Source organism: Mya arenaria, chromosome 2 (assembly GCF_026914265.1).
Source record: "Mya arenaria isolate MELC-2E11 chromosome 2, ASM2691426v1".
Lineage (NCBI taxonomy): Eukaryota > Metazoa > Mollusca > Bivalvia > Myida > Myidae > Mya > Mya arenaria.
In genome coordinates, this window is record NC_069123.1 from 68,219,397 (window position 1) to 68,230,100 (window position 10,704).

Sequence of the window (10,704 nt, forward strand, 5' to 3'; positions counted from 1 at the left end):
TTATATTTCCGGTTACAAGGTATTATGGGAATCACCATAGCGATTGTTTCAACACTGAGCAAAAAATGCTGTCTTCCTAATAATTGTTAATTGTTTGTAAATAATCAGCACATGGTCACAACTTTTAATAAGACAAAACTGAGGCGTTGTTTCTTTCATAACAAGAACCAAATGCCTTATTTAGATCATAGTTGTAGGTAGAATTAACTTGTTAAACAAGTTTTGATATTTTTTTCTGAAAAGTAAGATACAGATACAATCATGGGGGAACGAGGAGGAAAAGCAGATATGGACAGAGTGGGGTTATTTCAGGAGATGGGATATGTCACCATCAATGACAGATACAAAGGCAAAGGAAGTGGTGCGTACATGTTGTAAATAGTTTAATTTTAATGTTATTAAGTCTACAGAATATCAATTAAAATATTACAAACTGTTAATGAAAATAATACAAACTGTTAAAAACTATAACAGCATAAAAATTGATTTCCTCGCAAAATTATAAAGGTTAACCTACCTGGTACTATTTCATCTAGTAAACATGTTTGCCATTAAAATGTTAGATCAGGGTAAATGTTATTCATCCAAATTTGAAATTTCACAATTTGTATAGTGTCTTTAATTAGCCAAAAACAAAACGTTTGATTTCCAGCATGTTGAACAGTCATCTAAATTGGACTTTTAAATGAAAAGCCTGAATTTTTACACAAGTGCTTGGCATCAACAAGTCTTTGAGCAAGCCTGAAATAATTGTACAAGTGCAAGGCTTGTAATAATTCCAACTTCTGCTTAAACCCAAAATACTCCTAGTTTATGTATACCATTTGCTAAAATATATACTGATTAATGTAATTTTGCAGTTCAATTCAATGAGGCAGCAACAAAGGGCAAACAAGTCCTGCCTGGAGGCAGCAAAACCAGGTCTGCTTTGCAGGCTGGGTATTTCACCGACAAATTTGGTCGTATTATGGAGGGAGAAGCATTTACTGATCCCATAAAAATGAGGAGGCAAGCACGACTAAAGGAGTCACAAAAAAATATAGGAAAATCGTTTTTACCCAGCAGTGGAGAAAAGCTCATGTAAGTTAATACCCTAAGTTTTGTAATTTCTGTAGCATCAGCTGTACTGGTATAGACATTAAGCTTCCAGCAGTCTTTTGCAATGCTGGTTCAGGTGATTTGCATACTTAGAGATCCTAAGGCTAATCATTGAATATCCAGTTGGGAAACAAACTCTTTCTCCATTTGAAAGTCTTTTCTAAGTACTCACCCAGGAATACATCTTGTTAAAATCAAGAACATCTTTTGTCCTCACATTTGAGAGTTTTTTGAAAAACTGTGAGATATCTTTTATGCTTGCTGACATTGTAAAATATTTTGTTTCTTTATACATGCAGGTCTGGTTTAGGTAGTCATTATGGTACATTGAGTGGACCAATATCAGCATTTAGTCCTGTTTCAAAACCTGGCAAAGAAAAGAAGTCTTCTAGTAAAAATGTTATCACCAACCCAGGAAAGAGAGGAACCGGCTTTGGGTATGTAAACAACTAAAATTCTATGAAACCATTTAATTATTTATTATAACATTGAGAAAGGATAAAAAGCAAACAGGAAAATACAGTGTTATTTAAATATTTTTTGCTTAATTTGTTAATTGTTGATAATGGACATGACATTGCAAATTACAGATATGTAGCAGTAACTATTGGAAAATACCCACAATATCAAGGAGACAATTACGACATGCACAAAGACCTGAACAGGGTTTGTTTCTTGCAAGAAACATGCACATTAACTGTGCACTATTCCTGTGTTGACAATGCTAATTTCCTTGTTCCCAGTTGCCACTTGAATGTTTGTTACCTAAGTCCTGTGTTGCTTGGCTTGTTAATTATGGAACACCAAAATGAGACTTTTAATTTTATTTTTTTACAATGATTCATATCACCATTATTTTGTGCAAATGTCTTGAAACCTTTTCTTTTGTTACCAAAATTAACAAAGTCATATTATGAATGAAATGTCAAATTTAATTGTCAATTTTGGTGTCTCATAAAAATCAGGCAAAATGACATTTCCTACCATGTTACCGGTATCAGAAACATTTTAACAGTCTTTTCCTTTTACAGTAACTGTAATATATTGCAATCCTATGACTAGTGTGTAATTAAGCATCAGCACATAACAATATGAAATTCAAATGTTACATATTTGTGTAAAAAAATCATTCATACAGTATGCAACATTTGTAAATTAAAACAATTCATTGGATTGCAATGACTCTTATCTATTTATACACATAAACTTAACTAGTTAAGGTTTTGCAAATACATCTACAAGCATTGGAGTAAGGCATGAAGACAAATTAATTTTCAAATTGATTCACTTTTTTTTACACACCTATTTTTCATATATATATTTTCAATAAGTTTTCTTTATCATGAAATGTGCCTATCATAAATAGAAATTAAAAATGTTATTACCGGTTCTAGCTTCTCTTTGACCAGATCATCATTCAATAAAACACCGAATTTAATTGGAAAATAAAACCTTGCATGCATCAATGATTTAAATATTTTATTAACAACAAAGTTGGTAACATAGATTTCTTCTTTTTTACTTTCTGCACTAAACAATAAGAATCTTCAAAATCTGCATAACTTGTGCTACTCGTGTCATAACTACGTATCTATGGTTGAATGTGTTTTACGTTTTCATCGTTTCAATCTGCATCTCATTCTCATAATTAATTTCATTATCATTCTCATTCACACCATTTCATGGGATGAGGGCTATATGTCCACAGTTTACTATGTTGCTTAGTTTCTTGCATTGCCAGTTTGTTTTGTTTTGAAGTTGAGCTTTGCTCTCCTTATTAACAGCTTTGTGGGCGTAACACTGAGCCCCTACCCATCCTATCAGAGCGACAAATATGATCGGGCAAAGGAACTGTCCAAGGTTTGGGTGACACTATATCTCTCTTTGCTCTTACACCATTGATACATAATGAACAATTATTATCCTGACAAATCATTTTGACTGTTTTTTTTCATAAGTTGCTTGGTCTATTTAGATGCCAACAGTCTTGCCTTGATTTTTTATTAAACACAGCAAGAAATTACATAAGAAGATCATAACAATTCATGCAAAAATCAATGCTTTTGTAAAAAGATTGCAACTCCTGTGTGAGATCAAAGAGACCTACCTAACAATTATAAAGTTCTAACTTTTGCACATCAACTTTTTGCACATTTGTTTGTTACACAAAAGTACATGTCATGGTTCATAACATGAAGAAGTTTCATTTAAATAAATATAAAAATAAGTTCAGTTTGATATTTATAATGGGTTTATTTTCTCAAAATATGCTTGAAAGTTTGTTTTTTAATTATGTTCATAACTATATAAGTAAAGTTGGTGATACAGGTTATAAATCTATGATAGACTCAACATTTTAAATGAAAATACTTCTCATGTTTTTGTGAAGTTTTACCTTTCATTGTGGAATTACAGAAAGAAATAGCAGCCCACAAAAACGCTACAAAAGGTGGTGCATTCAAACTGAACATGCATCCACGAGCATATTTTGATGGGAACCCATACAACTCAGACAAGCTGGCTAAGCGCAGCAGTTCTGCCACCCTCCCCTCAAAGAAGGATGATTCTAAACCATTCAAACCAAGCTCTCCTGGTAAAAAGGTGGGTACATTGTTCTCCATGGTGATCAGGCTACACAACTCCTAGCAGCCAGTAATGCCCCTTTGGGCTTATACATCATGTCAGTGTATGGGGGGTTTTGGATGTGCATGACTTAGTCAAGAGAAAAGCTTTATGTTCTAAAGGTTTGTAATGTGCTTCCTTGACATTTGTTGGGTGATTATTTTTTATGAAATTGTTCAATTAATATTTATGACCAGCAAAATGTTACTTTATGCTGGCATTTTAAGTACATTTTGGCCAATAATTTAATTAAAGGCAACAATTGTTATGTAACAGTTTGAAATACATTTTTCACTTTAAATATTGTTTGATTTTCAGCCTGGTGGTGCCAAGATCGGCACATTTGATCCGTACCCCAAGCACTCCGATGACCCTTACAAGGTGAAGGTTCAGCGGTCAGTGAATGTGGTGAACAAGAGCGGCCGAACCTTCATGCCGTCACAGGGGCCCAAGACAAGGCCCATGGTCTCCATTATAAATGCAAATGTTATGAAGTATGTATAGATAGTATTCTTCATCTTTCAGTTTGCAGCAAATGCTTACTCATGGTGCATTGTAATTTGTTTAAAGCTGGTCAGAGTGGTTGACATATTTTAGAAATAATTATTTCAATTCAAAATTGTTTTAACTTTAAGTTCAGAAATTAGTGGCCATGAATCATGCCATTTGAAGAATTCAGTGAGCTTTAAGCTTCATTTTTAGCAGAAATACCAGCAGTCACTATGGAAAATTTGAAACTTTGGCATCTGAAAGTAGCTCTGTTTATCATTTGTATATGATATTTATATGTATTTTTTTCAAGACTTCCATATGAGAGGATTAAAACCCTTATCTGAGACATAATATTGGTAATTTGCATATACTTAGAGGTAGTGAGGGTATTATCTCTGTATCAGGATAATATGCACTTTGAGAAGACTTTATACATGTATATCATATAGACAAATGATAACTTACCAAATTTTCAAGTGTTTTTGCATTAGTTCTAAACTTGTTTATAACACGTTAGTTTAATGTCTTTTTTTTAAATTGAATAGACACCAGGCTGAGATATTCAAATCAGTTCAAATGAAGGCACTTAAAGGGGCCATAAAGACATGAACAGCACTGTGGTTGGTAAAATAAAGGGCTGCCAATATGCTGAATTTTCAGAGAATAATTTTCATTTTTCATGTTATCAGTTAATCCCATTTATTCTTACCCTCTTCATTCTGGTTGTCAGTTACGGCTTGCAGGCATGCTGTTATAAATCATTATTCATCTCATCATAAAGATAAGCCCACATAACATTATAACCGGTAAAACTTTAATGCATGCCATTATGCCATGTTTTAGTCTTGATATTTTCTTTATGCAATTGACCAATCCCTTGCATATCTGTATGGAACCCCTTGCATACCTATATGCAAAAATTTACAAAAATTGGTGGAAGGTGAGAGTGGTCTAAATATGCACCTTTTACCTAAGAGGTCGTGGGTTCAGTCCCCACCAATGGAACTGTCATCAGTTCTGGTTCTACCCACCAAACAGACTCGAGCATACTTCTTTAAGCTGTCAGCTTTCATCACAATCAAGCTAAAACAACTTAGTATGAACTAAATGTTTGACTATTGTTGTAGTGTTTGGGGGAATAGTCAATTTTCTCATTTGTTGGCCTGTCTTATGTTGTGGGGGAAACCAGAGTTCCCGAAGGAAACCCACTTGTCCGGCATGGTGAACACAAACCAAACTCACATGATTCTTGATAAAATGACCCCAATGATATGCAGTTTATACAAGAACGTAGATAACTTAGTCCTGTAGTTCTGGAAAAGATCAGATGCCTTTCATAAAACATGTTGTATGGTCATCTTCATGTCTCCCATGAGTTTTAGGTATACAATGGTTTAGATATACAATGTTTTTGGTATACATCATTTACAGATGATTTGTATCCCATTTACAGGCTTACACCATTTCAAGTCCATGACCATTATAAGCTAGCAACACAGTGAAAGTTATTTCAGACATACATGGTACCATAAATGTGCTTAACCATTGTGAGGAATTTCCTTGTTGTAATGCTCAATAACAAGTTGTGTTATGTTTTGGAATAAGATAGATATACTAATAACTGGTAGTAGATTACATTGATGGAAGAATAATACAATCTTTTGTTGGATTTTGTCATTTATTTTTGTGTTATCATATTGTGTTTATTATAAAGCTTCGTTACCAGTATATAACTTGTGTTTTCACCGTAGCATTTATTTTAAGTACTATTTTAGGCCATTACGGCGTTCAAAAAAATACTGCAAACCAAACTGAGATTAGGCATGCTTAATCATGTTTTATACTACAATTTGTCATTGTCAACATGCATATTCACATATTTTCATTTAAATAATTTATTTGGAGTAAAATAACTCAGATTGTTTTTGGGTTTATTTTTCAATTCATCACTGTTCGACATATAATTCATTAATTATAATTAACATTCTCTTTTTCTTCTGTTTTTCAGGAGTGTAAATCCAAGCAACTACAGATCTGTTACATGTTTGACATTCTAGACACGCCTATCCCGGCCACATTCAGTGCCTCGGCTTATAAGAACACATACATGTGATCTTGTTTGACAGATTTAATGCACTTATATTTTTATATCATTATGCTTTTTTTTATGAAAATTATTCAACAAATGTGAATTAAACTGGCATGTATTGTTTATATATTAACTTATGGTATTGTTTTAATTGTATGAGTGATTTATGTGAATGAGTGTTAACAACTTGACTAAACATGTTGTTGGTTTATGTCAAAGGCATAATTTTATTTCACTTGATCAATCACACACATACATTTTTGAGAACATATCATTTTACAATATTGTAATTGCAGTCACCTCATTAAGTTTGAAGTGCATAGCAATTTTAGGTTATATTTTTATGTTCGATCTTTCGGTTTTAACTGGAAGTCTCATCAAAAGCGGAAGCTGTGATCCTTTTTTTTACCTAGATGTGTTTTTTTGTTAGTGAACATTACAAAACTAGCATTTCAAAGGCCATGCAGTAGATTAGTTAAAGTTAGGACTGCTATTCCTTAGATTTGTTCACTGCCACTATTACATTATTAGTAGACTTGGCATAGACAATTAGAAAACATGAACATATACACATTGTAATCTTAGACTCAAGTTCAGTGTATGCCAGAAAAGTCCTCATATGTTAAATAGTTTGTTACTATTTTTTAAGTTACATATGCCAAGGTTTAAATATGCTGTTTTGCTAGATCCAACTACATATATTTTAAAATGTTACCTGGCAACCACTGCAGAATACAAGTTTAATATACGCGACCTATTTGCTGATGCTAAGGGACCAGGAAGTGACATTAAATCTAGAGATATGATTATTTATCAATGCTTAATAGTGATAAAATAATGGCATCACAAATTTTAACCTCTAAATTCCCCAAAACCAATTGAAAAAAAATAAATATATTTTTTAAAACAATACAGTATTTTGAGTCATTATTTAAAAGAAATACTGGGAAACATATATTTAAAACTATTAGTAATTAATCTTATAGAGGTGTTACAACTTTTTACAATTGTTTTCCTTTTTATTTACCTTTTTTATAGTTTGTTCTCATATACCTCTCCATTTTTGTTTTGTTTTTGAAATGTTTCATAACTTACCTTATTTATTAAAATGTTGTGTGGTTTTTAAATGGACAGACAAGTCCCAGAAGGCGATCGAGTTTCACTGGATTTCCGCTTACAAGCTTGCAAGCACTTTCTGTCCAGACATAATCTCTCATATGGATTGAACATGAGACCTTTAATGTTTATAATATAATTATTTTTGTGAAGTCAGCAAATTGCTCACTGCTGTGTTTATGTTTATTTTTTCCTAAGCATGTGTCTTGACATGTTATTAGCGCTTTTCTTTAAAACAAATTAAACTTTTTGATTTAAAAACATTCTCCTAAAAGTAATATTATTATTAAAAAGTTTGGGCAACAGCAGCCTTATACCCATGCATTTGCTGTTGTATATAGCAACTAAGACAGCTATATAAGTGTGACTAGAAACAAATTTGTGTCCTGTGCCTTTTTGTCATTTTATCGTTAACCAAGAATTACCAGTTATAATGGTGACGTCCATGTCGTATGTGATAAAGCGATGCTGCTGAATGTTAGATTTACATGAATATTGTTTTGCCATGTTTTGTGGTATAAAATGGTTATTACTGTATATCTATCTATTAAATGATTTCCATCAATGCGGTTTTGTTATTTAACAGTCTGGCCAACCTCTTTCAAGATTAGCCAGTTTTTCCTCAAGTAACTGGTCTAGTTAAAACATAAAATTATTGAGGTAATAACTGCGAAAGAACAAGACTGTTATTTGAAGACATAATGTTAGCATGATCATCAACACTTCTGGTCAATGCTGAGAGGACTTCAGCAAACTGATTTGAAATCATTCTTATTATTTGAGGAATATAAAGAGCAGGAAACACACAATTGGGAAGAGAAGTGCAAATAAGACAAGAAGTGGTAAGAGACTGCCATATTTTCCAGCCGAAATAAGTAGCAATACAGAAGAATCTCAAGTGTTTCGATAAATAAAAACAGGGGAAGTCTTGAGAATATAAAGAATATTAATAAATGCAGACAAAAAATAAGCATCAAAATGAACAGGAGAAGTCACAGACTGCCTTTTAGGCTTCGCACTTTGTAAGGAGATAGGAATTGAACAAAGGACTATAACTTTAAAAATACAGAAAATTTGGTTCTTTTTTGTAATATTTACTGTGTTCCTACCATTAATTCAATAATTTTCATTAGTTAAAAAATTCTTAAGAAACTAAACGCAGCAATATTATATAGGTTTGAAATATGTTCAAAGTGGTGGGCCCTGAGCCCTTTTTGGTAATGATAAATATTTGAATATGCAACTTGATGTCAATCCCTCAAGACTTTGAGAGTCTTGCTGCGGACAAAATTTGAAATAAAAATATATAGAAATAAACAGGGCTAATACTGCAGCCAGAGTGATGTTTCCCATGCACTCCACTTCTCCTAAATATGATCTATTTTGGTATGATGTATGATGTTTGGTATTAAGTCGATACCTCAAAGGCTCTTGGAGTTATGCTCTGAACAAGAAATAAATAATAAAAACAATCAAAGGGCAATTACTAAAAAAAGAATATCATAACCTTAGTTATAGTTCCTGTACATGACTTCTCCTCAATATGAGAAACAAGAACAACTGTGTGAAGTATGAAGTGAAATGAATGAAGGGTATATTGAAGTTATCAGTGAAAATCCCAACTTGCCCTAAAACTTGAACCGGACGCCGATGCAGACATTGGGGAGAGTAATATATAGCCCTCCTTATTCTTCAAAAATTCGAGCTAAAAATTACCATTGGTCAATACCTCAAAATATTTTGAAATTATACTCTGGACAAAACATAAGTATAAAAAAGAACAAAGGGCAATAACCTAAAATATACTGAATCCAGAGTTATGGATACTATGCACTGTACTTCTTCTCAAAAGGATCTATATGTATCTGTATCTGTATCTTAAATTTAAGGTCATTACCTCAAAAACCAGAGTATGAATATGAACAAAGGACAATAACAAAGAAATAATACACTATCCATTTTTATGGTTCCTATGCACTGTGTTTCTCCTCAGTAGGACCTCTCAGTATTCCCTGTTTGAAGTCAATAAAACATTTTGGAGTACTTTTCTGAACAAAATTTAATGAGAATGAACGACGGGCAATAACAAAAAATATCCCAGCCACAATTATGGCTATTGTTACTTCTCCTTGATATGATATATCTGTATGTGGAGTTTGATGTCAATACCTCAAAGGCATTGAAGTATGGCTTCAGACAAAACTGGAGTATAAAAATGACAAAATGTTAATTACTGTAAAAAAACACTGCACACTGCACTAGCTCCTATATGAGTTCAATCTATATTTGAAGTTTTAAGTCAATAGTATGAACTTTGCCTTACAACAAAGAGAATAAATAATGCTCCAGACAAACAATAAGTATGACCTTTAACAAATGGCAATAACTAAAAAGATACAGACGCCATAGATGATAGTACTTATGGTTCCTGTGCACTGCACTTGTCCTAATGGAGACTATCAGTATATCAAGTTTGAAATAAAGTCCTTGCAGATAAATTACTACAGGTAGTATGTTCTGGACAAAACATAAGAATGAAAATTAACTAAGGGTGATAACTAAATTTAGTGCATAGTCAAGGTTCTTGTGCACTGCACCTCTCCTAAATGAGATCTATCTGTATATAAAGTCTGAAGTAAATAACCCAAAGACTTCAAGTTGTGCTCCAGACCAAAAATGTGAAAACTATTAAAAAGGAAATAGCAAATAAATTCTTGCACCCAATTATGTTTTCTGTGCACATCACTTTTCCTTATTGTGATAATGGACATAAAACCATTTATTTGTCTGTGTTGAGATCTTGCTCAAGTGAAATTTTGCTCAGAAAAGATTGCCTGGACGCACACATGCCTACAATTACTGTATCCCCTTTACCTTTGGCACTTCCTCTTAATGCTCTGTACTAGTTTCCAAGTTTCATCAAATCCTTTCAGTAATTTTCGAGTTATGGTTCAGAAATTAATGCTTACTGTATAAGTCAAAGGGGGGTATGTTTCAGCAATGATTACGGTTCTTGCACATTGTGATTTCAGATTATGCATAATGCCCTCTGCCTATAATGTTCAGTTTCATTGGAATCCCATCTTTTTATGGTATTCTCATGACAAAGGCATGCATGTGGACGGACAAAGCAGGGATTATATGCCATTCATTCTGTAATATATCATGGTTAATGTATCAACCAGTCAGTGCTGATATTGTCAGGCAGAATAGGCTCGTTAAAATCACTTCAAGATTTCATTGACCGCCACCTAGTTTGATCTTGACCCTTCTGCTGAAAGCTGAAA

General features: G+C 32.9%; 1 protein-coding gene across 5 annotated transcripts; it reads left to right on the forward strand.

Moving 5' to 3' along the window:
• The first annotated feature begins 30 nt into the window (after positions 1-30).
• On the forward strand, positions 31-7,252 carry LOC128241524 (UPF0602 protein C4orf47 homolog). Of its 5 annotated transcripts, none has more exons than XM_052958498.1 (8): positions 31-361; positions 861-1,080; positions 1,398-1,535; positions 1,689-1,764; positions 3,514-3,699; positions 4,039-4,214; positions 4,758-4,832; positions 6,221-7,252. In XM_052958498.1, exons 1-7 carry the CDS (start codon positions 262-264, stop codon positions 4,819-4,821), a joined length of 960 nt encoding a protein of 319 aa, XP_052814458.1. In that variant the 5' UTR covers positions 31-261; the 3' UTR covers positions 4,822-4,832; positions 6,221-7,252. The 5 variants fall into 5 exon arrangements, with proteins under 5 accessions (XP_052814458.1, XP_052814494.1, XP_052814466.1 ...); XM_052958534.1 differs by lacking the exon at positions 4,758-4,832 and adding an exon at positions 5,666-5,735; XM_052958506.1 differs by lacking the exon at positions 1,689-1,764 and adding an exon at positions 2,883-2,958.
• The last annotated feature ends 3,452 nt before the right edge of the window (positions 7,253-10,704 follow it).